The 26,805-nt window shown below is 56.8% G+C and overlaps 2 protein-coding genes across 4 annotated transcripts in view; one reads left to right on the top strand and one right to left on the bottom strand.

The window, feature by feature from the left end:
* Positions 1–20,123, top strand: part of ERBB2 (erb-b2 receptor tyrosine kinase 2) — a 41,784-nt gene extending 21,661 nt beyond the window's left edge. Inside the window, exons 3-27 of one of the 3 annotated variants that reach the window (XM_073325686.1) lie at positions 767–953; positions 1,782–1,919; positions 2,496–2,564; positions 3,130–3,242; positions 3,537–3,678; positions 4,479–4,595; positions 4,861–4,987; positions 5,682–5,755; positions 6,151–6,241; positions 6,457–6,656; positions 6,995–7,127; positions 7,985–8,075; positions 8,264–8,424; positions 8,702–8,749; positions 9,235–9,373; positions 9,922–10,044; positions 10,283–10,381; positions 11,605–11,790; positions 12,631–12,786; positions 13,907–13,982; positions 14,073–14,219; positions 14,831–14,928; positions 15,674–15,847; positions 16,284–16,557; positions 18,040–20,123. In XM_073325686.1, coding sequence (XP_073181787.1) covers positions 767–953; positions 1,782–1,919; positions 2,496–2,564; positions 3,130–3,242; positions 3,537–3,678; positions 4,479–4,595; positions 4,861–4,987; positions 5,682–5,755; positions 6,151–6,241; positions 6,457–6,656; positions 6,995–7,127; positions 7,985–8,075; positions 8,264–8,424; positions 8,702–8,749; positions 9,235–9,373; positions 9,922–10,044; positions 10,283–10,381; positions 11,605–11,790; positions 12,631–12,786; positions 13,907–13,982; positions 14,073–14,219; positions 14,831–14,928; positions 15,674–15,847; positions 16,284–16,557; positions 18,040–18,410 — 3,534 coding nt within the window. In that variant the 3' untranslated portion in view covers positions 18,411–20,123. The remainder of the gene's footprint in view (positions 1–766; positions 954–1,781; positions 1,920–2,495; positions 2,565–3,129; positions 3,243–3,536; positions 3,679–4,478; positions 4,596–4,860; positions 4,988–5,681; positions 5,756–6,150; positions 6,242–6,456; positions 6,657–6,994; positions 7,128–7,984; positions 8,076–8,263; positions 8,425–8,701; positions 8,750–9,234; positions 9,374–9,921; positions 10,045–10,282; positions 10,382–11,604; positions 11,791–12,630; positions 12,787–13,906; positions 13,983–14,072; positions 14,220–14,830; positions 14,929–15,673; positions 15,848–16,283; positions 16,558–18,039) is intronic. The other 2 variants (XM_073325687.1, XM_073325688.1) reach the window with 2 other exon arrangements.
* A 2,075-nt stretch (positions 20,124–22,198) lies between these two features.
* On the bottom strand, positions 22,199–26,534 carry MIEN1 (migration and invasion enhancer 1). Its single transcript, XM_073325835.1, has 4 exons — positions 26,441–26,534; positions 25,244–25,341; positions 24,079–24,155; positions 22,199–23,481 (listed from the first exon to the last, which is right to left on the bottom strand). Exons 1-4 carry the CDS (start codon positions 26,497–26,499, stop codon positions 23,398–23,400), a joined length of 318 nt encoding a protein of 105 aa, XP_073181936.1. The 5' UTR covers positions 26,500–26,534; the 3' UTR covers positions 22,199–23,397.
* Positions 26,535–26,805: the final 271 nt, after the last annotated feature.

Below are 26,805 nucleotides of genomic sequence, written 5' to 3' on the forward strand. Positions count from 1 at the left end.
AGTGGCTGTAGTAGACTCTTATCTGGACCAGCCACTAGAGTGGGCGACACAGGCCCGCACCCACCTGCCTGTAAGGAACCACAGGGCAACATCTTGACAAGTCTCCTCAGCCAGCAGGAGCTGTTCCAGCTCAGCTCGCGAAGCTTTTGCCTGGGGACCCAGGTTCTAATCCTGCTGCTGTCAGTTTCCCAGAGATGAGGTTACCCCTTGCCCCCTGCTTGTCAGTTTATTGACGGTGGAGCGTGTGCTCCTAGCTGGGGGGTCTGGAGAGTGTGGAGCACCTGCCGAGGTGCTGGGCTCACTCTAGGCTCTTTCCTCCTCTGGTTAAAAGACTAGAAATGGTGATCCTCATGTTTGGAGACATCTTTCCAGCCCAGCCCAGTCGTAGGGGGCTGGGAGGCTTGTCTGCCTCAGGGGAGGGTAGCTCTCCGGCTCTCCCCGCAGAAAGTCTTCTCCATCTTCCCAGTGCTTGCTGGGGCGCAAGGGCGTTGGGGCAAGGGCGTTCCCCTGGGGGCTCTGACCCCCATGAAAGTGGCCGAGCCTGAAGCGCTCCTGGCTCTGCCGAGGTTGGCTCGTGGTCATGGGCAGAGGCATGGGTGTTGCCCTTTAGCTCAGACAGTAGCAGCTCCTACGTTTAGCTCCAGGGGTCGTAGGTTCTTCTCCCACTGACGGCCCAGCCCAGGGGCTATTGCCTCAGCCTGATGGGTGCCCAGGCTTGTCTTGTCTTGTCCCTGGCTCCCGCTCACCCTGCTCTCTGCCCCTCTAGGATATCAAGGAGGTCCAGGGCTACGTGCTGATTGCGCAGAACCAAGTGAGCCGCGTGCAGCTGGAGAGCCTGCGCATCATCCGGGGCACCCAGCTCTACGAGGAGAAATACGCGCTGGCCGTTCTCGCCAACTCCGACCCCACCGGGACGGTGGGGCTGCAGGAGCTGGGCATGAGGCATCTGACAGGTGGGGAGGCTGGCACCTGAGCCAGTCGGGGGGCCAGGGCTCACCCCAGGGAGCACTCAGAATTAGGGGGGATGTACCAGGGACCTCTTTAGAAGAGCTGATTGTCGCTGGACCACTGTGCCAGAGCAAAGCAATGGCCTGTCTAGTGCAATATCTTCACCTTGTTGGACCAGTGATCCCCGTAGCCTGGTATCCATGCCTCCATGCTATGCCCGATCAGACCCCTGGTCCATGTGGTCTGGTATCCCCCCACTGCATTGAATCAGACCCAGGGTCCACATGGTCTGGTACCCCCCCACTGCACCGGATCAGACCCACGGTCCGTGTGGTCTGGTATCCCCCTCACTGCACCGGATCAGACTAGTGCCTGGTAATCCTGACCTCCCTGCCCAACCAGTTACACATCCCCCTTTCTCTGAGCGTGGCCAGTACCAGATACACAAGGCTCCTAGCGATGCAGCAGCCCAGCACTGGTGTTGGTGGGGGGAGTTTCTTCCTGGACCCCCTTAGAGCCGACTGGTGCCCTGGAGCATGAGGATCCACAGCCCGGGTCGTGCATGCTGCAGATGCAGCTGTCGAGGTCAAAGGCCTTTCCGAGCATCCCTCAGTGCTTTGCCTGGCAAACGTCTTTTCAAATGAGCCCGAGGCCCCCTCGACTGGGGGCTGGATTCCCCAGCCGCCAGGAGACTGTCACGTGGCTGGGCCATGTGGGAGCACCAGGGATGGCCGGGCTGGGTCATCTACTGGCCCGTGTCGCCCAGACTCCCGCAGTGGCCATGCAGCTATGCCTGATGCTCTGCCTACTGTCCTGTTCTCCCCCGGCTCCAGAGATCCTGAAGGGCGGGGTGCACATCGAGGGCAACCCCCAGCTGTGTTTCCAGGAGACCATCCTGTGGGGCGACATCTTCCACAAAAACAACGACCTGGCCCAGCACCAGCAGATCAACAGCAGCAGGGAAAGGATGTGTACGTGCCCGGGTGGGGTCCCTCCACGGGCACCCCGGCTTCCGGGGAGGGGGGGTGGGACTGTCCTGTCCCTGGGACCCGCTCTTCACACCCAGCAGCAAGCCCCTCGGCATGCCCTAAGGCAGAGCCTGGGGCCAGGGGTGGGGCCTGGCGCAATGGGCGGAGCCTCTACACCCATCAGGAACCAAGCCCCCCTCCTCCGCCCCCCGGAGCCTGGCGCACCCCCAACAGGCTGGTTTATGACTTCCCCAGGCTTCACGCTCAGCCTCCCCCGTCTACCCCACAGTCCGTCGCTCCAGGCTGAGCTGTGCTTCGGGAGCCCCAGGCGTCCAAGGGGGACGGGAGGTGTTGATGCCTCAAGCCAGCGGCTAGTCGTGGAGCGGGGGAGGTGGGGAGTAGCAGCTGCTGCCGGACCCTCCACCCCAACAGACTGCTGGAGGAGCCTGGGGAGGGGGTTTCCATGCCTGGGAGAGTGGGGCGAGGCAGAAGCATGCTGCATCTTTCTCCCGAGGACTGTGCCAAGGCAGAGTCTCGGGCATCCCCTAACGCCCTCGGTCTTCTCTCCATCCCGTCCAGGTGCTGAATGCAGAAGCTTCTGTTCCCAAGGGCACTGCTGGGGGGAAGGGCCGCAGTACTGCCAGACACGTGAGCACCGGGCACGGGGGAGAGGCGGTGCTGGACTCAGGTCTCTGCCTGTCTGGCCAGCACTGGCCGGGCAGCCCATGACCTGCAGGGGCACACAGGGCTAGCTCGCCCTCCATGCAAATAGGGCATGGACCCTGCAAAGCCTGGCTGGGTGGGGGCACCATGCCAAAGGTCCCGGCTGGGTCTTTCTAACTGCCCCACGAGTGAGGGATGGGGCAGGTGCCAGGGGAGGATGGGCAGCGGTGTGGACAGGCGGTCGGTGGAGATGCATGATGGGGAAATGCAGGCTGCCGCTGGGGGGTGGGGAAAGGAGGCACAGACATTGGAAGGGCGGGACGGGGGCGGAAAGGGATCCATTGAACAGGGTAGATTTCAGGATGCACAGAGCCCCTGCCCTGGGTGCTGCTGAGACTGGGAACCCCCTGTGTGGTGTGGTGGGGACAGTTGTTCGCTGTGCCCATCTGGGTTCCCAGCTCCCAGCAGAGCTCCCCAGATGCCAAGAGCCCATTGCGCAGCCAAACATCCAGATCCTCATGGTTCCTCCCCCCTTCACTCTCTGCCCCAGTGACCAAAAGCATCTGCAACGGGTGCCCCAGGTGCAAGGGCACGAAGCCCACGGACTGCTGCCACGAGCAATGTGCCGCGGGCTGCACTGGGCCCAAGCACTCGGACTGCCTGGTGAGTGCCATCCCCCGGCCCGGTGCCATCCCTGGGTGTGTGCATGGCGAGGGGCTCAGCACAGCGGAGAGTGTGGGGCAGGGGGTTGGGGTGGGGGTTAGCGTGGTGGGCGTGGGAGGGTGGGCAGGTGGGGGCAGGCGCCGTGGGGGTGGCTGGAGCGGTGGATTGGTGCAGAGAGGCTCGCGCCGGGGATGGAACGGGGAGGTTGGTTGGAGTTGGCAGAGGGGGGGTTCCGGACTGGTGCGGGGGCGGTGTCCCAGCTGCTCACCCTCTGGGCTGGCTGGCTCCCCACAGGCCTGTCTGCACGTCAACCGCAGCGGGATCTGCGAGCTGCACTGCCCGCCCCACTTCATCTACAACTCGGACATCTACCAGTCGGTGCCCAACCGGGACGGACGCTACACCTTCGGAGCCAGCTGTGTCAGCCAGTGCCCCTGTAAGCGTCCCTTCCTCCGGGGGGATCCCGTGGGGTGGGCTTTGTGGGGTGCCCCACTTCCTGCCAGCTGCGTATGCTGGGCTTTGACCACGCACCCCAGCCCGGTGGAGAGATCCCCAGGGCAACCCCCGCAGGGCTCCGTTTGCACAGTGCCCCCTGCTGGCAGGGCAGGACAGCCTGAGGGGCTTCTATTGACGTTTGCCTGGCACTTCCCAAAGTCGGGGCTGGCTCCTGGAGCTCCAAGGCCCATAGCTCTGCCCTGCTCCAAAAACCCCACGACGCACACGGCAATTACAGTTAACTGGCCAGCCACATTGCAAACAAAGGCCTCCATGCTGGAATGCAGCAGTCGAGGGGTTAACGGGGAGGGAGATGAAGCCCGGGGGCTTTGCCCTTAGCTGCAGGAGGTGGGGGTGGAGCCATTTCCTTCCCCCGCCCCAGGATCAGAGACTGGGATCCAAGCTTTCTGACCAAACTGAAGTCCCCAGCTCGGGACTCGCCGCGGCTCGGACCCGGACTCTGTGTGAGCTGGGCAGACTCGTGTATCTTCTTCAAATACCGATCTGGTCCCCGCCACTGTAGCCTCCGGGTGCCTCCCGCTCCTTGGTGGCATTTCTCCTCACAGCCCCCCCCCACCCCCCAGCAAGTAGGGACCAAACCCCAGAGGGGTGAAGAGATTTGCCCAAGGTCCCACAGGCAGTTGGTGGCAGAGCAGGGAATTGACGGCAAGTCTCCTGAGTCACAAGCTAATGCCCTAACCATGGGGCCATCTTTCCTCTCCATGTCTCCCCCTCCCACAGACAATTACCTGGCCACGGAGGTGGGCTCCTGCACGCTGGTGTGTCCCCAGGACAGCCAGGAGGTGAGCACGGACAGCGTGCAGAAGTGCGAGAAGTGCAGCAAGCCCTGCCCGGAAGGTAACGTTCCCACATCCCCTGTGCCCCACCCTGGGGAGCCCCTCTCCTGGAGGGACGAGGGGTGGCACATCCTAGCAGCTCAGGAGAGTGGGATTCTCTGGATTTGAGGAGAGGGAGACGCATGCACTGTCTGGGCGGCTGGAAGGGGGTCTCCCTACGGAGGCTCGATGGGTGGAATGGAAGCACATGGGTGGTCAGCGCAGGGTTATTCCACACTGGGGTTCCCTCCCAACCCCTCTCAGCCTCCTGCCCTGCTCTCTCCTAGGCTGCTACGGGTTGGGCGTGGATTTCTTGAAGGGCGTCCGAGCCGTCAATGCCTCCAACATCCAGCACTTTGCCCACTGCACCAAGATCTTTGGCAGCCTGGCCTTCCTGCCCGAGACCTTCGCGGGGTGAGTAGCGGTGCCAGGTGCCCCCATCTCCACTGCCCGTTGTCCAGCCCTGGCAAGCTCCGCACAGCTCCTGCTGGCTCACCCCAGAGGAGCTACTGGCCCTGTGGGTAGGGGGACCCCAGCTCTGGACTCAGATGTCCTGGAGTGAAGGAGGTGTATGTGTGGCATGTCGGAGCACTGTGTGGGGGCACCTGGAGCTGGCTAACTCCAGCTCAGCTATCTGGCCACAAGGGGAGCCTCTGCTCCAAAGCACAAGCCCTTAATGCATGAGCCAAAGGGGAATCGCCATTAGCAGTGTAGGGCCTATGCCACACAGCTGAATGGTTTGGATTCTATCCAGGAGGGGACAGCAGTGCACACGCCAGCTGGTCCATTATAGTCCTGTCTAGATCAGGCCCCTTTTAGAAACTGAAACCTCCCTCGTGCCTTAGTCTTGCAGACCCGAGGCAAGCATGCACATGAGTGGGTCACGGGGTGTGAAGCGGCTGTGAGCGGGGGCTCCTCCCGGGGCATCCGTTTACTCTTCCAAAATCTGTAGCTGGGCCTCGCAGAGATTGTAGCACAAAGGCCCCATCAGGCCGGGCAGCTCCTATGGTTGCACGGCCGCAGGGCAGCCATCGCCTTCTGCGTCCATGGTCCCAAGGGCTTATGCCGCTAAGGATCCCCCTCCCCGACCGTGTTCCTTCTCAAACAGGGATCCCGCCACCAACACTGCACCCTTGAAGCCGGAGCAGCTCAAGAGCTTCGGGAGCCTGGAGGAGCTGACAGGTGGGTGAGGGACTGCTTAGCGCCCGTGCCCGCTCACCCACGTCTCCTGCCGGTGCCCACCGAGAGTGGGTTGCAGCCTCCCATCTGTGATGTGCAAACGACTCCTGTTTCCATTTCACTCGCTTGCAAAGTCGCTGGACGGGGCTCAGCCGCGAAGCCACCCCAGGGGCCTCCTAGCAGTGGGGCTTTGGCTAAAGGTCCCACGCTCCTGCCCTGGAAATTTAAGCCATCTTGTTTAGTGTGCGGGGAGTGGCGGGGGGGACACGTCCATCAGAGGCGGGCCTGGGCGCTGGACCTGGCAGTCACCCAGGACTTTGGGAGACCGACCCACCACCAGCTGGTGGGAGGCCGCTGCTTGCATGAATAAGGATGTGCCTTTGTCCTCCATTTCGCAGGCTTCTTGTACATCGAGTCCTGGCCAGAGACCTTCCCAGACCTGAGCATCTTCCAGAACCTCCGGATCATCCGAGGACGAGTGCTTCACAAGTGAGCATGCGCAGGCAGGGACGCGGGGTGGGGAGGAACAGACCCTAGGACGGGATCCGGAGAACGGACGGTTTGTGGTTCAGAGGCAGCACGTGGGAGGGTGTGACCCAGTTCCAGAGCCCCCGCAAGTGTGGGGCTGGCAGGGACCCTCTGACTTCTGCTTCATTGTCCTGCCCCTCCTGGCTCACCCCGTGCCTGTCGACGTCTCTCTGCAGCGGTGCCTACTCCCTGATACTGCAGAACCTGTCCATCGTCTCGCTGGGCCTGCGCTCCCTGCAGGAGATCAGCAGCGGGATGGTGCTGGTCCACCAGAACCCCAACCTCTGCTTCCTCCAGAAGGTGCCCTGGGAAGCCATCTTCAGGAACCAGCGCCAGACGCTGTTCCAGACTGACAACAAGCCTGTGGAGCAGTGTGGTAAGGGGGTGGGGCCGTCTGCCAGGGCTCTGTCCGGCTCTCTGCCCCGCCCAGGGAATCCTCCTTGGCCCAATTCACCTGGGCTCTGAGTGGCACCGCCATGTTAGATGGGTGCCAGCAGGTGCTCCCTGCTGGCTGGTGCAGAACCCCAGTGCCACAGTGGTACCATGTCTCCCTGGCTGCGACTCTGATACCAAATGCCCCGCTGGCATCCCCGGCCGGCCTGCGCCCGGTGGAGTCTGCGTTCGCCCTGGGAAAGGCCCACTCGGTCTGGCTGCCCCAGGGGACGGAGGGGGCGGGCTGGGTTCCAAGGGCTAACTGTGGCGTCCTCCCCCCAGAGAACGAGGGGCTGGTGTGCTTCCATCTCTGCGCCAAGGGGCAGTGCTGGGGGCCGGGCCCCACGCAGTGCGTGGCCTGCGAGCGCTTCCTGCGTGGGCAGGAGTGCGTGGAGTCCTGCAACCTTCTGGACGGGTAAGCGGGAGTCTGAGCGGCTGGGCTCGCTGCGTGTCTGTGCCCAGCAAGCCTCCTGGGGGGGATGAGGGAGAAGGGGGAGCCTCTGGCACCGTGGCTGGATGCGATGGGGGCAGAGGATGCCATCAAGCCCTGGGCCATCCGCCCAGCTGTGGCCAGGCCCCTTCTCCTTTGGCACAGATAGGGCAGCCCTGCCTGGGTTTGGGGCGTCTCCAAGGACCCTGAGGATGGAATACCCCAGGGAGTTTCCTCCCCTGCATTTCCCCTAGGGAGGATCTTGCCGATCAGGGTGCAGCGGGGTGGGAGATGGGGTGCTGGAGCTGCTGCTCAGCAGCCCGTGCCCGGTGGGAGCAGGGGGCAGGCTAGGAGCCATCCCCAACCTGCTCCCTCGCCCCATCACACCCTCCCGCTCTGGGGTGGGGACGGGGCCTGGGTCGTGCAGGGTCCTGAGTGGCAGCCAGGTCCTTTACCAGTGCAGGGAAGAACCCTGCTGGCCGCTGGCCCGATCCCAGCCCTGCCCCCGGCTGCGGCGCTGGGGGGGCTGCTGGGAAGGAAGTGGGCAGCTCTCGTGTGGCTGGGAGAGGCCAGCCTGCGGGACAGCGGGCAGAGCCTCCCACATGAGGCACCCTGTTCCAGCCCTGAGTCTGGGGTCTGAAGCTGGGCCCCTGGTCGCAGAGCTGGCTGTGTCAGCCCCAGGGGTCGGGGGGGGGAAGGGGCGCTTCTCTGCTCTCGCACTGCTGCCTGTTCCTCAGGTGGGCTGGGGTGGGGGCTGGGTCCTGCCCCATCAGCGAGCGCTGCGGGGTGAGGGTGACATGTGCCTTTGTGCAGCGATTGGCTCAGGCTCTTCCTCCCGGCAGGGCCGTCCGGGAACACGTCAACGGGACCCGCTGCCTCTCCTGCCACCCCGAGTGCCTGCCCCAGAACGGCACGGAGACCTGCAACGGATCGGTGAGGAGCTGCCTGGGGTGCCGGGGGGGGATCGCGTAAAAGCCCCTTTAGGACAGGGGGAGGGGATCTGCATTCCCAATCAGTTTCTACGATCGCTCAAGGCTTTGGGCTGATCCCGGATTCCTGGGTTCTTCATCCACCCCAGCCCCCAAATGCACACGGTGCTCACTCTGCATCCTTTCTTGCAGGAGGCGGACCAGTGCGCGGCCTGCGCCCATTACAGAGATGCCCAGTACTGTGTGGAGAGGTGCCCGAGTGGGGTGAAGGCTGATTCCTCCTTTGTGCCCATCTGGAAGTATCCGGATGAACATGGCGTCTGCCAATTGTGCCCCACCAACTGCAGCCACTCGTGAGTACGGGCGCTGGCTGGCGCGGAGCATTGCTCTTTGCTTGCAGCATTCAGCGCATCCCAGGGGCCAAGACCGGCCTAGGAAGAGACAGCAAAGCGGAGCGAAGCAGGTGGGGATGGGCAGAGGTTTGCAGGTGCGGGGTGGGGGGGAAACTGGCATGGGGGCCCATGGGACGCAGCACGGCAGGATGCCCCAGTGCTTGGCCGTGGGAGGATTTTCTACATCGCTTCTGCCTCCCGTCGAGTAACAAAGCAACGTCTCTGGGTCCTTCCCCAGGTGCATGATCCGGGATGAAGACGGCTGCCCCGTGGATCAGAAGCCAAGGTACTGCACCCCCATCTGCCCAGCCCCCTTTGTGCCAACTTCCCAGGCAGGCCTCACCCTGGGCAGTAGCCAGGGTCCACCTCTCCCTGGCACCATCTGCCTTCTGCTCAGCATCCCCCTATCCCATGCACACCGGTAGCCCCCTTGCACTCTGCCAGGCACCACCCTCTGGCCAGGGAGCACCACAGGAATCCCTTCTGCAGCTGATTGGCAGGGGATGGGGCTTGCTCTGTCCCCCCCCCGCAGCCTTCCCAGCCCCAGGGGCTGTTACTAGGCAGACCATTAACCACCCGCCACCAAGGAGCCACAAGCCACTGCTTCCAAATCGGCCACCCGTGGGGGCTAGTTTATGGAGAAGGCCCTGGATTTACCCGCCCCCCGCCAAACGTCCCTGTCCCCCGTTCCCCTGTAGAGAGCCAATCCCGCGGGTTAGACTGGCCCCCACGGTGGAACCACCCCATCCAGCAGCCTCCCCCTTCTTCCAGCCAGGTGACGTCCATCATAGCCGGCGTGGTTGGCGCCCTCCTGGCCCTGGTCTTGGTCCTGATCATCGTCGTGTGCATCAAGCGGAGGAAGCAGCAGGAGCGGAAGCTCGCCATGCGGCGCCTCTTGCAGGAGACTGAGGTATGGCAGGTACCACAATCCCTAGCACCTGCCCCGCCCCGCACGCTCAGGCAGGCTTCTCGCGGCGGTGCCCGGTAATGCGGCAAGGCCTCCCGGGGCACCTGAGCGCTAGAGGATCCCAGCTGAGCCAAGGGAGGCCCTGGGCAGAAGTGACTGATGGAGGGCAGAGGAGGCGGGGGGCAGGGTGAGAGCCAGGCCTGAGTGCCCGGGGTTACTGCAGGGGGACGGAGGATGTTGACCCCCTGGATGCCCCTCGTGACCGGTGCCCAGGTTGGACCCAAGCATGTGCTGTCCCCATTCCCCACAGCCACTCCTCCTGCCATCCTCCAGTGGGGACAGCCCAGACGCTCCCCCCAGCCCACAGGCTCCATGGGGCAGGGGAGACGGCTGCCCCACGGGGAGCTCAGGGCCAGGGCCTGAAGGTGCCACACAGAGGGGTCAATTATAGGTTCTGAGTCTCCATGTCGCCTGGGGGCCGCAGCAGGGAGCCCATGGGCCTGGGGCTCCCCAGCTCGCTGACACAGGACCCTCCTCCCCGCCCCTCACAGCTGGTAGAGCCACTGACACCCAGCGGGGCCCTCCCCAATCAAGCCCAGATGCGGATCCTGAAGGAGACCGAGCTGAAGAAAGTGAAAGTGTTGGGCTCCGGGGCCTTTGGCACCGTGTATAAGGTGAGGCGGGGACGGGCGGAGCAAGGGGGGCAGTGGGTAACCGGGGCCAGACTGCTGCCCCACAGAAGTGGGATGGGGAGCCGGGGCGGGGGTTGGCAGCGTGGCTGGGGGTGGGGCAGCACTCAGAGGCTCTAAAGGACACAGCTGGACGGCGTCTCTCTCCCCTTCGGTGCACTGCCCATTCGAGCCCTGAGGTGCGGCCCCGTCGAGCGCCATCACCATCCCTCCCTCCCCTCAGGGCATCTGGATCCCCGACGGCGAGAGCGTGAAGATCCCCGTGGCCATTAAAGTCTTGAGAGAGAACACGTCGCCCAAGGCCAACAAGGAGATCCTGGACGTGAGTAGGAGATGGGCGCTATGGCTGGAACACCCGCCCTGGGGGCACGCATGCCAACACCACGCGGGTGCAGGAGGGTGCTGACCCGGCCTGCCAGGCTCAGCTGCGTCCTGGCCACCAGACGGGACTTCGCTTAGAGTCACTGAGCCGCCGGGTCCCTCCTAGTCTGTGACACACGTTGGGTTTGCTCCTGTTGCCGGCACCCAGTGCCAGAGGCGAGCAACAGCGGGGGGTGGGGGGAGGAGGGTTCGCTACCTGGTGTGCTTCACCCAATAATCACAACGGGGTGGAGAAGCAAAAAGGTTCTTTGAAGCTTCAAAGAAGGTACAGGGAGATTAGAATCTCAAATTCTGTACGCAGAGCAGGAATTTACACAGGCTTTTATACATCCTTTCTTCAGCATACTTATCCAATAGCAAGCTGCCCTAAGTATCCATATAGCCAGCCAATCCAGTTACCAGCTAGTGCCCTTGTTCTCTGTATCATCTGTTAAACCATACATAAAGCTGCTTTATTCAGCATTGTTCTTCCATATCTGCCCTGTTTGGCCTTGTTTAGTTTCAGGCAGTCGGACTCTGCAACATCTTGTTGCAGATCCTCAGCATAGCTGCTGCGAGTGCCTCCGGGGCGTGGGGGCCAAGGACACTTGGGCCTAGTGCGAGGGGGCTTCATCGACACTTGTGGTCTTCCATCCCTGCGAGTTACCTAGTGGCCATGCCCAGTGTCCCCAACATTCCCATCAGTGGCTGCGGGTAGCGGGTACAAGCTCTCCGGCTCAGGGCACTTTCCCCACCAAGCTACCAACGTCAGTGCCTACGCGTATTAGCCTGCCTCCATACGCCACTCCCGCCCCCAGACTGGGCCTGAGCCTCCCAGCACAGCCATTTGCTGGAGAGGGACAGGCTGTCGTGTGACCAATGTTTGCAGAATTACTACTTGTGGCAGGGGGAGCAATGGACTCATCTTGTCCGCCGTTTTTTCCTTGCCGCTCTGCTCTTTGGTCTCCACGCTGCAAGGCCCCAGACTTGGCTGGACCATGCTGTGGAAATCGAAGAGCAGCTGGGCAGGGCCACGAATCTCTGCCCCGTGGACCCACACGTGACCTTTCCGTGGTGCAGGGGAGTGGGAAGCCAGCTCTAGGGGCCAGGCTCCTGGCAGGAGTCTCCCCAAGTCGAGTCCTGCCGGGGTTGATTTTGCTCCAAGCTAGTTTCTCTCCTCCCCAGGAGGCCTACGTGATGGCAGGTGTGGGCAGCCCCTACGTCTCCCGCCTCCTGGGCATCTGCCTCACCTCCACGGTGCAGCTGGTCACCCAGCTCATGCCCTACGGCTGCCTGCTGGACTACGTGCGGGAGAACAAGGACCGCATCGGCTCCCAGGACCTGCTCAACTGGTGTGTGCAGATCGCAAAGGTAGGAGGAGCCCCGGGGATGGGCGAGGGGGCTCAGGTGCAGCTCTCCTGCCAGAGAGGCCAGGGGGACGACCGGCATCAGGAGCCTTCTTGCCACTCATAGGTTCACGTTCCAGCAGGGCCGACTCAGCCATTCCACCGGAGAGGGTTCCCAGGCTGTTTGGGCCCTGAGGTCCCCTCTGCTCTACATGGGTGTTAAAGACCCCATGGCCAGGCTTGTAAGCATGGAGCCAGGAAGGGGGTTGTCTCAGGATCCTGAGGCCAAAAATCTCTCCTTGAAATTTCACTCTGTGCTGGTCGTTCATGCTGCCCTCCACTCCCCAGAGGTGGCTGCATTATCCCTGTACATGCATAGTTCGTCAAGTCCGTTTGGTTCTTTCAGACTGAAAGGTGCTGCTTACCGTGGGAAGTGATCAATATCAAAGCATAGCTGCTGTTTTCTATCCCGACCGGGATACACGACCGCAGCAGCTGCTTCTGCCAGCCCTAGGTACATAGGGGGCAGGCTGCTTCCAGCACAAGCGGAGGATGGCCAGCCATAAATTAAGGGGGAGTATTAATTAGCAATTAGAGCAGGAGGGTAGGCATTAGGACCCCTGGGTTCTGTACGCGGCTATGCCACTGACTCACTGGATGACCTTAAGCAAGTCTCTTTCCTGCTCTGTGCCTCAGCTTCCCCATCTAGAAAATGGGGCTAATGTCTGTAAAGTGCTTTCACACCTTCTGACGTGCAGAGCACTACTAACCGGGGTGGGGCTCAAGCCAGCTGGGTCCCTGAGAAGTCCACCATGGGCCTGAGAGGCTTACGGGTCTCCATGCTGGTTCCTCCCTCCCCCCTCAGGGGATGAGCTACCTGGAGGACGTACGGCTGGTGCACCGGGACCTGGCTGCTCGCAACGTGCTGGTGAAAAGCCCCAATCATGTGAAAATCACTGACTTTGGCCTGGCCCGGCTGCTGGACATCGATGAAACAGAGTACCACGCGGACGGGGGAAAGGTGAGCCAGGTGGGGGGTACCAGGGAACTGAACTGGGAGAAGCCAGCGGCACTGGGGAGGGGCCCAGACTCCAACCCTTTACTCACAGAGACACCCAGTGCCACACCCCCACAGCAATGGCTCACTGGTATCACGTGGCAACCATGAGCTGCCAGTGCTGGCTGGGCACATGGGGAACAGGTTGTGAGAGTCTCCTGCATCATCCCCATCCCATCCCATCCCACACCCCAGCAGGGGGCAGCTAACCAAACCAGGGCCATTTCAGGGCCCCCCCTGGGGCGCACAGATTTGGGAGGGGCCGTCACTGTAATGTGTTCCTTGGGTGATAACGCCTGCGGCCTCGTTGCTATTCGGTGTCATCAGAAGCAGAGAGCGAGCCGTGGCTGCACCGGATGAGGGGGTGCTGCCTCCACGCGCCGTTCTAGCTCATTACTGCCAGGCCTCCGAATTGCAGAAACTGACGCACCCACAAGCCCCTGGAGGTCCAGTCTTGTCCGTGTGGACAGGCCAGGTCAGGGGTACACCTTGCAGTCAAGACCCTGTGGACATAAACCTAAATGATGTACCTGAGGCCGTTTCCCCCGCAAGCCTTCTCGGAGAGCGTGGTGCTGGAACTAGCCCGGTACACGGCTGATCTACGTTCAGTGGCCGTACGCAGAACTAGCAGTTCTCTGCTACCTCCCTCCTGGCATCGGGTCCTGTTGGATGTTATGCTGTTGAGTGCTGTCAAGGCCTGTGATGGATGGCCGAGCTCTTGGCTGAGCGCAGTCAATTCTCAACCTCAAATTCTCAGCACAAAATCTAAATCCAAAATATTTTGGCCCAACCCCAAAATGCTTCCACTCCAAAACGCGGCCGTGGGGCCTCACAGCAGCTGTACTTTGGGTCCCTTTGGCATCCATTCTCCAGTATGCACCAGGCTCCTCCCATGATCCACCATGTTCCCTCACCCAGAGGGGAGACTGGTGCATCATGGGTAATGTAGTCTGACTAGGGAGCTTGGCCAATATCTGCAGGCAGCTCTTAGTGCCCTTGTCCTGTCTCTCCCTGCTCCTGAACACATGACAAGGCAAGGGTGAAATGAACAGGCTCAGTCTGCTCTGTGTTTTTCCGGCCCCAGGTTCCCATCAAGTGGATGGCTCTGGAGTCCATCCTGCGCAGGAGATTCACGCACCAGAGTGACGTCTGGAGCTATGGTACGTTGCATTGTCTCCAGGATCCCTAGCTGCAAGGGGTGTGGGGTAAAAGTCCCATTGCTCCTGGCCCTGATGAGTCTGTCTTTCTAGGAGTGACCGTCTGGGAGCTGATGACTTTTGGTGCCAAGCCGTACGATGGGATCCCGGCCCGAGAGATCCCCGACCTCCTGGAGAAGGGAGAGCGGCTGCCCCAGCCTCCCATCTGCACCATCGATGTCTACATGATCATGGTGAAATGTACGGAGGGCCCTAACTGTCACAGGCGTCCACTAGCCACTCCCCCACCATTCTCCACTCCTGGGTTGTACAGGTGGGAGGCACGTTTGGTCTTGGAGCCTCAGAAGAAAAGACTCTGGGGTTCAGAGGATGGGGTCCCTCCTGCTAATATGTGACTGAGGCTTGAGGGTGAATTTGTTGGGTAAAGACCCTGGGGCCTAACCTCTGGGGTGGGTAATAGCCAGCTCTGTTCAACCAGTCCTAGAGGGCGGGATGTCTTTGCAAGACGGGCCAACATTTGGCCTGTGGCATGGGCGGGTGAGCTGGGTTACCTTCTGGGCACAGGGACTGGGGCTTTGCCTACTCCTAATTGGGACAGAGGGTAAATAGGCGAAACGCCCCCCCCCCCCCCCGCCCGCTACAAAGTCCTTCAAGCTCGCCTTGGTGGTGCAGCCTCCTGGGGCCGAGGCGACGCTCAGATATATGTTCTGAGGGGAGGGTCACAAGAGCTGGGAGGTGTTTCTTCACCAGGCCCCTAGCACTAGTCCTTGCTCCTGTATCAGTCAGCAGAGCTTCACACGGGGTGCACATGCCTAGGGCTCACTGGCGCCTTGCTTGCTCTCTGCCCAAAGGTTGGATGATCGACTCGGAGTGTCGCCCCCGGTTCCGGGAGCTGGTCACAGAGTTCTCCCGTATGGCGAGGGACCCACAGCGCTTTGTGGTCATCCAGGTACGTGGAAGCAGCTTAGGTCGCTACACTGCTCCTGGCAGGGAGCAGGGGGTGTCTGTCTCTCAGTGAGAGGCCCGGGCAGCAGCCAACTCCCTCCCCACTGCTTGGCTCCCAAAAGCTCAGTCTTTGGCCTGCTGTGGGGGCACTACTAGGGGACCCACACCCCAACCTAACCAGTAAGTGAGCGGCTTTCACCTGCCCCATTCAGCTCCTCAGCAAGTCTAGGGTTTGGGGTTCTTCTCTACCAGTTGGGAAGCTCAAGTGTGGTGTAAGGCAGGGAACTACAAGCCAGGAGTCCTGGGTTCTATCCCTGACTCTGATTCACTGCGCGGCCTCTGGCGAGTCACTTCTCTGTGGCTCACATTCCCCTTCTGTAGGAAAGGGATAATGCTGACCTACTCCCAGGGGCGTGGGGAGGATGAATGTCCATCCTGTGCATGGGGATCTTGTGATGGAACATGCCGGAGAAGCACAAAGAATAGTTCCAACCTTTAATCAAGGGACATCCTTTTGGGGCCGTTAACCACTTAGATCCAGTCTCCGTGGATCTGGAGCAGAATGCATCACCCATATGCAGAGGCTGCAATAAGGACTAGCAGCTAAAGGGTTAATTTCCCAACAGTATCGTCCTGCCCGCCCACTTCCCCTGGAGTTGTGATCCCAGCCTGGGGAGTCCTTGGTGCTTTGTAGAGCATGAGAACGAGGGTTTGAAATGCCCTCAACTCCCCGTCTCTGCCCCCCACAGAATGACGACATGATGGTGCCGGGCAGTCCCATAGACAGCACCTTCTACCGCGCCCTGCTGGAAGAGGACGACATGCAGGACTTGGTGGATGCTGAGGAGTACCTGGTCCCTCACCAGGGTTTCTTCAATGCAGAGCCCTCTGCCAGCTACCGCAGCCGGATCCCTTCCACCAGGGTAAGTGCGGCGGGCGCTGCTTCGGGGCCTTCACTTAGCCATACCGCGGATTGCCAAACCAGGCTGCCAAGCCAGCCACCGGGCTTCAGCCAAGCCACCTTGAGCTGCGTGCGGGTGAGAATTCACACGGTGAGAGCAGGTCGGGACTGGGTGGGAGAAATAATGGCAGGTGCTGCGGAGGAGGAGGGTGCGGGTGACCCAGGAACTGTCTTCCCTCGAGGCTGGCTCTGACCCCATCTGGCCCGGTAGGTAATAAGCTGCTATGTTGCCTTCATTTGCCTGCGGTGTAAAAGCAGCTCCTCCCCCCTGTGGCTTGTTGGGTGCCTGCATCCCAGCTTCAGGGGCAGAGCCAGCTCAGGAGGAGGGTCCCCATGGACAGCGAAGTCAAGGGCCTCAGCAATCATCCCTCCCGCTCTGGTCTCCTCCCACTCCCTAGAGCACGACAGAGAGCCAGGTGGATGCAGAGGAGACAGAGGACTCGGCCCACTATCCATACCTGGGCAAGGCTCTCTTGGAGCAGTCGAAGGGCCCCACTCCCGACATGTTTGACAGGGACTACGTGGCAAGCAAAGCCCTTCAGAGCCCGCCTGTGCGGGAGGCCAGCACCCTCCAGCGCTACAGCGAGGACCCCACCAGCGTCTCAAGTGACAAGAATGAGGGGCCGGAATCGGAGAGCTACATTAGCCCGTCATCCTGCAGCACAGCTCCAGGTATGGAGGTCGGACACAGCCCTCCACGGGGGAAACTGCCCTTTTCTGGCCGGGGACGAAGCTGAGCATGAGCAGGGGAGGTGTTCTTGGGGCAAATGCACAGAACTGGGACTCAGGTGATGGGGATTTATACCCAGCTCTGACACCAACTCACTGGGTGACCTCAGGTAAGTCCCCTGCCCCTCTCTGCCTCAGTTTCCCCCTCTGAAATGAGGGTGGCTGGCTCTCAGGAGCTTTTGAGACCTAATTCATGAATACTTGGAAAGCACTATCTCCAGTATTTACCTGGCCGTCTCTCACTGTGATGGACTTATCCTCACAACCCCCTGGGAGGCACAGAGGGGGAACTGAGGCACAGAGAAGCTAAGTGACTTGCCCAAGGTCACAGGGCAAGAGGGGAGGTGTGATGGAACAGGAAATTGACCCTCTGTCTCCTATCTCTAAGGCCAGTCCCCTAACCACTGGCTCTGCTGTTCTTTGGGAGCCTCAGCAAAGGGCATAGCATTATACAGAAACACTCCAGCCTCAAGCAATTGCTGATCATGGCTCAAGGAAGGAGTATGAGAAAGCAGGATACAGGGTGGCTGTGATTTTAATGACTCTGCCAACTGGGTGGAACCAACCAGCCCTGGATAAGGTGCTCGTGGGTCACTCCAACCCCACAGCCCCCGCCTGTGACTCTTGCAAAGATGCCTCTACTCTGCACTAGAGACGCCGTATTGGTGTCACTTACGGCTTTATAGCTTTGGAGTTAGGCCATTTCTCCGAGTTTCCAGGCTGGGGGGGAGGGGAAAGGAAGGCGCTAAAACAAGCTGTTCTGCCAGTTCCTCTGTGTGTGTGTGGGGGGGGGGGGTGATGAAAAGGTAAAACAAGGTCAAATGAAAAACAGGGCAGAGGGATCATGAGCTTAGGAAGACTGGCAGCAAGGGAAATAGTCAAAGTATAAAATCTCACCTCCCAAATCACTAAACCAGGGACCCAACCACCCACCGAAATCTAAAGGGTGTGAACCTCCAGGAGGAACCGTTTAGTGTCACACAGCTGGGAGCAATAGGATGAAATGAAGTAAGGGCAAATTCAGACTGAACAGCAGGGGAAGTTTGATCTGTCCGGAATACAGGACTTTCCAGACAATTTGAGCCATCCAGCCCCCTGTCCTGCCTATGGGTAACGGCCAGTAGAGGAAGCTGCAAAGGAAAGCAGAATAAAGCAGGGCTTTGGAGTGGAGCCCAGAGCTGGAGCACGGAGCAGTGGAGCTGCAGGTTTTTGCCTGGAGCGGGAGCAGAGCCGAAGCACAGCTCCAAAGCCCTAGAATAAAGTTACCTGGCTGGGAGGCAATGCCCCCAAAGGGAAGTGGTGGAATGTTTTAAAAAGCTAGGCTTTGCAAAGTACTAAGAGCGAACGGGCTCCAAGCTGCATGGGGAAGTCGGAAACAAGGCCCAGTTTCCGTGATTCATTAGACATTTTGTCTCCCATTTGTAGAGTATGTGAACCAGATGGAGGATTGCCTCTCGCCTAGCAAGCACCAAAGATCCCAGGTGTCCACACTTGAGAAGCCAAAGGGACACCTGGGAAAGAACGGGCTAATCAAGGAACCAAAGAACCCTTTCCAAGGCAGCTTCGCCAATGCCGTGGAGAATCCAGAGTACCTGACCCCACACAACCTTTCCTTGGCAAGTGCTTTCACGCAGGCCTTTGACAACCCTTACTACTGGAACCAGGACCCTTCCAAAGTCAATCCTGCCGAACCAGGCTCCACAACCAATGGCTTCACCACGACTCCGACTGCCGAGAATCCAGAGTATCTTGGCCTCACCGCGTCCATCCCGCCGCCCAAGGATACATCAGATTAAGGGCCGCGCCTGGTCAGCAGAGGAAGCTATTTCAGCCAAGGCAGCTTGGATATGTATCAATGTATGAATGGTAACAATTCATTTATGCAGCGTGCAGGAGTCCTGTAATGAAGGGCTCCAGGGAAGAATAGCACCAAGGCCCGTAACTATTGCTCAAAGGCAGCTCTGCCAGTCCTCTTAAAACTAGATCTGGTTGATGACTGGAGATGACCCAAAAGGACCGAACAGGGCTGGTCCACGTCTCATTCCAGCGAGGATGTAGGGGCTGAGCATTGCTTTCAACAAGCCTGTCCTTCATTTATCTATGAAACTGGATTCATTTTGACAAATACCTTGGTGTCTATGGAAAACATGGGACCTATGGGGTCTCTTCCATCTCCACCTTCTCTGTGCAGGGATTGTCAGACCCCTCCCACTTCCACATGCCAACCATTGGGCCGCTTGGCTTATAAAAGCCAGAGCCAGGTCAATGGTGCGGTTAAAATTCAAGGGCTTTAATCAGAGTGATTCTGACTGGAAAAATGTGAAACGAAGCCTACAGGGGTGGCAAACCACTGGCGTCTCTTCTCCTTGCTGCATCGTTAACAGGAAGGGTGGGGGACAGGCCTTCATTCACGTGGGGTACTGATAAGGGCGGATGTGGTAACCCCCACAGCCTGAAGGGAGTTACCAGTAATGTTTTTTTTAAGACACCCATGGAAAAGCTTTAACAGGACAGGATTTAAAAGTGGTGGTGGATTGGAGCTGCCCGCATCAGTGAGTAGCCCTTCCCTGCTCCTCAACAATTCAGAGAACTAGGATGAAGCATGCGGCAGGCACTGTAGTTCAGAGCTTTCTCTGTAATAAGTAATCAAGAGCAGCAAGGGAGGAGGTATGACCAGACCACTATTAGTACAGCTACTGGCCAAGGACAGGACAGCTCAGCTGTCCAATTCAGCACCCATTCTGGAGAACAGGATGGGAACGAGACACAAGGAATGGAGATCAGGGTACCAGTCCTTTCCCGTTGTGTCCAGCAGCTACAGCAACCTACTCAACAGACCTTCATTCCAACTGCCCGTGGAGCTGGGAACCAGGCCTCTGTCCAAGCTCTACGAAACGGGTGCGGGGTGGAGACAGGTATTGCTTTGCTACTGTACAACCTCTCACACCATGAGATCACCCACTGAGCTGGTCATGATTGCTTTGACTTCCTGTTTTAAGACAATGAACTAAAAGGAAGGAGCACAGCCTGTTCCCACTGAAGTGGCACTGTCCGCATAAATGCAATGGCTTCCTCTACCTGGAGTATTTATTTTTTAAATCGGCAGTCACTCATTGCCCCTCCAAATTATTCAAGAGGGCCGCATATGACACTAAAGAGCAATGATCCACTTCCAAAACTGGCTTGGGTCTTCCAGTGTGGTAATCCCCCAGAGACTTCTGTTAAAGCCTCAATCTCTCCCTATATCCGTTTAGGTTTACATTGGTTTGTCATGCAATGCCCTAGATAACATTCAAACCCTCCACCTGGCCCTTCTCAATTCAAACCTTCCCAGACCTACATGTGCTAGAGAGAAGTTTGCTCTTACAAAACTTCTCAGGGGGATAAGCTGACTTGTGATAAGACATCCCCAGATCCTGTTTAAAAATGTTAGTTTTATGCATTGTACGAGGTGACTGATGGATTGTTTTTAATCAAATGTATCAAAACTATTTGTATATTTGACTGTACATTGTTTTTCTACTCTATTTGTCTGAAGCGTTTTTCCCCCAAGAGTGCACATCTCCTTTCTTTCTTGTGTGAGGCAAATGTGTTTGCTGTTTATTTTCTCCTCTCAGCAAACTTTTAGAAGTAGGAATATTGAGCATTCAGCATCCGCAGCAGATAGTAAACCGTAGCACTGCTGTAGCACCGCCCTGTGCAGGAGAGCAAAGGGATGTAACCACGTTACCTACCCCGCAGAACCGGGATCTAGGTTAAGTCATTTGTTATATAGGCTGGAAAACTGAGGCAGACACATGGCAAAGCCCTTCTGCCAAGGCCTACTTTAACATCTGTTTGATGTTAAACAATGATTATGATGAGTAATTCAATCCAATTTAGCCATCTGATGGGAGAGAAAGGAGATCTGAAGCCTCCAGTCCCTGCCAGTCTTCATTGAGAAATGACTAATGAATCCTACTAAGAGGACCGGTTCACCTGCATTACCTGAAAAGACATCCACCTTTCTGACTCACTGCTGGAAAAAGTGAAGGTAACCAACAGCATTTCTCAACCTGGAATTTTTCAGTGAATGGTTTGATTAGAATTGGCCAACTGCTCAGTTTAACCTCAATTGTAAACTCCTCTGGGCTGACTAGGTGCTCAGATACCGTGGTGGGGAGTACATTAAAACCACAAAGATAGAACAGAAATGTCTATTCTCTCTGAGATGCCATGGACAATTAATCCGACCAGCATTTCTGAGCCTGATGGCCAGTCAAACTAGTTCCCATCCTCATTAAGATGGAAAACATACCAAAGGGGAGAGTAAAGTAATTTTTTCTGGCCATTAAAGAAAAATCTGAGAAGAAATATTTCTGCCCAATTTGCTGAACTATGAATCCTATCCAAGTCTCCAGCCAAGCTAACTGAAGGAGACAGTCTCAAATTTCTTCGTCAATGTTGTTTTCACTAGAGAGAAAGAGCATTTTGTGATATTAATGAGCACTTGGCCCATCCTGTCAGCTCTGTCTTCTGTATATTCCAGCAGCCATTATGCTTTGAGCCAAGGAGCTTGCTAGCTGTGAAACATTAACACATCTGAGCTGTTCACCTTCTATCTTTTAACTCATTTGCTTTTCTAATCAGGGAACCCATACTGGCATTGAAATACTCAGAGCCTAACCTTCCTGTGTATGCACAATTTCTAAACACTAACTTAGGGCTGGGCTACACTAGAAAAATAGATTGGTTTAACAACATCGGTCAGGGGTGTGAAAAACCCAAACCCCTGAGTGGCATTGTTAAACCGACCCATTTCTCTGTGTAGAGCTGGATTACCTAAAACAATGGGACAACCCCTTCTGTCAGCGTAGGTAGTGTCTACACTGAAGCACTCAAGTGTACGCTCTGACAGCGTAGACAAGGCCTAATCCTTTCACCCATTAGGAAAATCTCCTTTGAGTACCTGCTGCAAAAACAGTGCGTTTCTACATTGAGATAGCAAACTTGCGCGTTTCATCTGCACTCAAGGCAGTCCCTTGGCCTTTTGCCTCAGGTTCTCTCTTCGTAAAATGAAGCTGTCTTCGCTGCCAAAAAAAAAAAGTGTGTCTGTGCACTGAGATAGCGAACGATGTAAAATCCTAGTGAAGACAAAGGCATAGGGAGTTTTTTACCTGCATGCAGCTAGACCAGATCAACCTCAGGGGGTACAGGGATTGACCTCATCTAGCTGCATGCAGGTAAAAAGCTCCCTATGCCTTTTGTCTCCACTAGGATTTTACATCGTTCGCTATCTCAGTGCACAAAAACACTTTTTACAAGTGCAAAATTATTCATCTAGCATACGGCACCCACAAGCGCAAATAAAACGGTTTTCTCTGAACAACCTTTCTAATCAAAGGGGTTGCAACCCTCAAGCGACATATTTTGGGCAACCCAGAGTTCCAGGTGACTGAAATCCATGAACAATATTCACCTGCCCGCTACTGTAACCACAGCTAGAGTTTCAAAGCTTTCATAGCCCAGTGCACTGTACCCCTATCTTATAACACAGTAATAATCTCCCCGGTCATTTATACTCCCCGACAAAGTAAAAAAGGAACAAGGTTTTACTGTGATTTTATTTACTACTGGCTTTTTTTTTTTTTTTTTTTAATACACAGTCTATAATAAATAGAATCACCCTCCCTTAAAGCATAAATTAGACACTGGGTAGCCAGAATTTCATTGGCACTGCCAGGTTCTTATCTTTAACACCAGCATTCTCTTAAGTCACTTAGCACTTTATCCTTTAGCTCATTCACCCCCTTGGCATTCAGTGTCAAAGGGCAAAGTCATGACAATAGAAAAGTGAAAATTGGGTGTTAAACAGGAGGAGTGGAGTGGAGTGGAGGGGGAAGTTTTCTGCAGGGAGCAGATGGGCAATTAGAAGTCAGTCACTAATTATGGTTCTCGCAGGAGGAGAGGAAAATAAGAAAGGGATTTTACTATCCAAAAACTGATGTCTAATTGATCCTGCTTTAGCACTGGTCTGAACAGTGACAAGGGTATTTTTAAATGATTAACAATAGTATTTAGCATTTAAGAACAATTCAGTTCTTCTCTAAAACCTTCTGATCCAAATCACCAGGTCTTCATAACCACTGTGGTCAGTTCTCTGCCCCAAAACACTGACTATCTCTTACTCTATGACAGGAAGCCTCTCTCATTTCCATGTTACCACAGTGCTAACCAAAACAGGCAGAGCTTCCTCAGCGCACTTAGAATCCCTGGTGGGGACAGGAAGGGCAATCTGGTCTCTGGTAGACTCCACCCAACCTACTTGGATTTTAAGGGAGGGTGACAGCAAGGCAAGAAGTTGCCCATGTATGTGCTACAGAAATAGGAGAAACGGGGACATTTACGGAATGGAAGGGGGTAGAAAATGATGGCATGAGGCTGCTCTCCTCCTCCTTGGGGTTTGGGTGGCTGTCTGGGGTTAGAGGGCATGCACAAAGTAGTACCAAAGTTTAGTCATTCCTCCCCAACAGCAACATGTAGTAAGCTCTCAGCTAACCCATCTCCAGTCCCAAGTCACCTGATGTGATGCCATTCCTCACAAGCCTCTTTGTACAGCAACGTTAGAGATTCAAGTTACCTTGATGTCTCTTCCACACATGAAGCTGCCTGGCCATATAGTAAAATAATTAAGCCAGAAGGCAGAGAGGAGCAAAGCAGCAAGGTAATGAGATTTAAGAGTGGATGGGCAGAGCTGAAGGTGATCAGAACAGAACACATGTAGTGACGAGGGTGCTGCCGGGGCTACAGGATGACACAGGGGGGACGGCTGTTGGTGATTTTTTCGAGTGGTTCCCCATTTCTGGCTCTTCTTATTGCTTCAATGAGCTAAAGAACAAGAGACAGAATGGAAAGGCATTAATCCCTCCAAAGATTCTCCCATAGGCCTCTAATGGAGAAGAATTACTGAGCCCTCTCCACACGCATGGGCCAAAATTGCAGTAGTGTCTACTGATCTTGTGGGCTCAGCCTGAAACAGTTTCAAGGACTGGACTCTCAGAAGATGCTATGCACCCCCTTTCTGAAAAATCAAGATACCTTAAAAGGTGTCTCAAGCTAGGCATCCAAAAATCACTACTCATTTTTGAAAATGCTGGCCAAAGTTTCTAAGCCAAGTAATATTAGAGGCAGACAACAGTTTGTGGTTTAAGCTGCACTAAAGCAGGGTCCAGGATGGTGTCTGAATTCTTGTTACAGGCAGCAGGGTTCTGATTGTAATAACATGCCCTTCAGTTTGAAATGTGCCTTGATATATTATGAGGAGAGTAGCAAAGCCCTAGGATGATGAAATGCCTTTGAAAAGCCTGTCACTTCCAAAAATAGAAAGCTTCTCCGTCAGAAAGGGGTTGTTGTAAACAGGAGCGTCCCTATAGGCACATTCCACACAGGCTGATGCAAGGGTCAAGCTGGAATCTGGATACTTACATCCTTCTCATAAGGAAAGCCACCATTCTCTAGTTTGGAGAAGACAAGCTGCCCATTGATTTCAATTTCAAAGGCACCTTAAAAACAGTAAACACAACCGAGCTGTAACAATCCACAGACACTTCCAAACTACATTTTTAATTCACTGATCAGTCCCACAGGATCACTTACTCAATGCTGAAGATCAGGGCATTCAGTCAGTTTAAGCATACAGACAGCAAACAAGGAAAAACCTATCTAACTGATGCTATGCTATAAGCCTGTGCTAGGTCTGTCTTAAAATATGTGCTTTTAATCCAAGGATCTCAAAGAGCTGCATAAAATGTCCTACACCTCACAACCTCACCATGAGGTCAGGAACTATTATCCTCGCTTTACAGAAGAGGAAAGCAAGCCACATGACTTGCCCCTGGTCACCCAAAAGGCGTGACATTCAAATACAGAACCCAGGAGTCCTGCTGTATTAGATTACACAGCTTCAAATTTGCAGTTAAAGATCAGTTTCTGTGTACAGTAATATCCCAACATCCTCGTACAATTGAACCCACCTGAATAATGTTAAGTATCCTCTCCCCCATTAAGATTACTGCCCACATCACTTGGTCTGAGGCAGTGACCTTGTCAGACACCATGTGCTAAGCAGGGACAGACTGGGTCGTGTGCATATGTGGCATAGAGTCCCTCGTGATAAGACAAGACTGGTCTGGGGTGTAGCAAACATAAAGGGGATTCTTTATATGCACATAGCTTTGTCCTGCCCAGGGCCCTAGAAGATGCAGATTCCAGCAGGTCACTGGTAAAAGGGCATTCCATACCATGAATCTCAACCAAAAAAGCCCTGCCCCACGGTCCTGAAGGTTTCAAACTGAGATCCATCACTTGCTGCATTCCTGTTGAGCCCGACATTCTCAGTTGGCTGCAGAAAGAGGCAGTTCTTGTGGTTAGCAGGTCCTGGCCCAATGAGTTACATATCCTCTAGGAAAACCATGTGTATGGGACCAAAGCAGTCTCCTCCTCTCTGCACTTTTAACCCCTTTCACCCTTGAATTATTTGCCAATACACAAGACATGTCACCTAGGTGGCCTTTAGAGGACAAAGCTTTGAGGCTGCAAGGTTGGCATGGTAGCACCTAAGTAGTTGCGAAAGTTTGGTGGAAAATCCTACCTTTCCCCCCAAGCCTGGATTCGATTTCTATATCTGGGTACTCTTCTTTCACTGCACTTGCCAATTCCAGGTAAGTGGACTCAAACCCACAGGGCTCACTGATAAAAAAGGAAAAAAAACAGATGGTTGAAAAAGACACACACAGGGTAAAGCTTTGGAGAGGCTACTGGAGCTGCTGAGAGGCTAACATGAGGAAGACAAATTTCAATGCATTGCTATACAGAGCAAAGATCTAGTGGGAGCTGAACTGCAGAGCAACACGCAAAGATGGTGGAATGGATATGGGGCATCCCCTTAAAGACCATCACCCCATCATATTCCCACTGAACCTCACATCCCCCTAGGCACTCATTAAACTACAGTCCCCTCTCTGTGAACTGCCAATAACTCCACTCTGCCTAATTTAGCCCACCACTAAACACTCCCCCACCACATTCCCTCCATGACAAGATCCCCTCTGCAGCCCACACAACGCCCCATGCTCCAACAGCCCCCCAAGAGCCCACCCAATCTCCAACCCCCCAAGAGCCCCCCAACCCCCCAATGCTCCCAACCGCTCCCCAAAAGCCCACACAACCTCCAACCCGAGCCTCCCAACCCCCCATGCTCCCAACAGCCCCCAAAACCCCCTAGAGCCCCCCAATGTTCCCAACAGCCCCCCAAGAGCCCACACAACCTCCAACCCAAGGCCCCCAAGAGCCCCCCAATGCTCCCAACAGCCCCCCCAAGAGCCCAAACAACCTCCAACCCAAGGCCCCCAAGAGCCCCCCAATGCTCCCAACAGCCCCCCCAAGAACCCAAACAACCTCCAACCCAAGGCCCCCAAGAGCCCCCCAATGCTCCCAACAGCCCCCCAAGAGCCCACACAACCTCCAACCCAAGGCCCCCAAGAGCCCCCCAATGCTCCCAACAGCCCCCCCAAGAGCCCAAACAACCTCCAACCCAAGGCCCCCAAGAGCCCCCCAATGCTCCCAACAGCCCCCCCAAGAGCCCAAACAACCTCCAACCCGAGCCCCCCAATCCCCCAATGCTCCCAACAGCCCCCCCAATGCTCCCAACAGCCCCCCAAGAACCCCCCCAATGCTCCCAACAGCCCCCCCTAGGACCCACCCGGCCGAGAGCCCACGACAAACACCCCTGCCCACGCCGCCCCCGTAGCGCCCCATCCCGCGGGGGGGGGGGGGGGCGGCCTCTCACCAATACTCCACCACGATGCGGAGCCCGGCGGGCGCCGCCGGCTCGGACCCTCCGCTCATCCCGGCCCCGCTCGCGCTTCCGGCTTCCCTGGTCACGTGCAGGGGGCGCTTCCGGGATCCGCCTCTCCCGCCGCCGCCGGCCCCGCGCTCTAGCGGCCCCTGGCGGCGGAGCGGGGAACTGCAGCCTCCCTTCCCCCCCCAGCTCACCAGCCCCCCCCCCCCCCCCCGCCGGGTCTGATCCCCCTCCCCCCCCAGCTCACCAGCCCCCCCATAACTGATCCCCCTCCCCCCCCACCTCCCACACACAGGGGCCGAGCCCCTCAGGCCCAGGCACCCCCGTCTCGTGTTTGTTTTGGGGAGACCCCC

The sequence above is a fragment of the Lepidochelys kempii genome, chromosome 27, assembly GCF_965140265.1.
Source record: "Lepidochelys kempii isolate rLepKem1 chromosome 27, rLepKem1.hap2, whole genome shotgun sequence".
Lineage (NCBI taxonomy): Eukaryota > Metazoa > Chordata > Testudines > Cheloniidae > Lepidochelys > Lepidochelys kempii.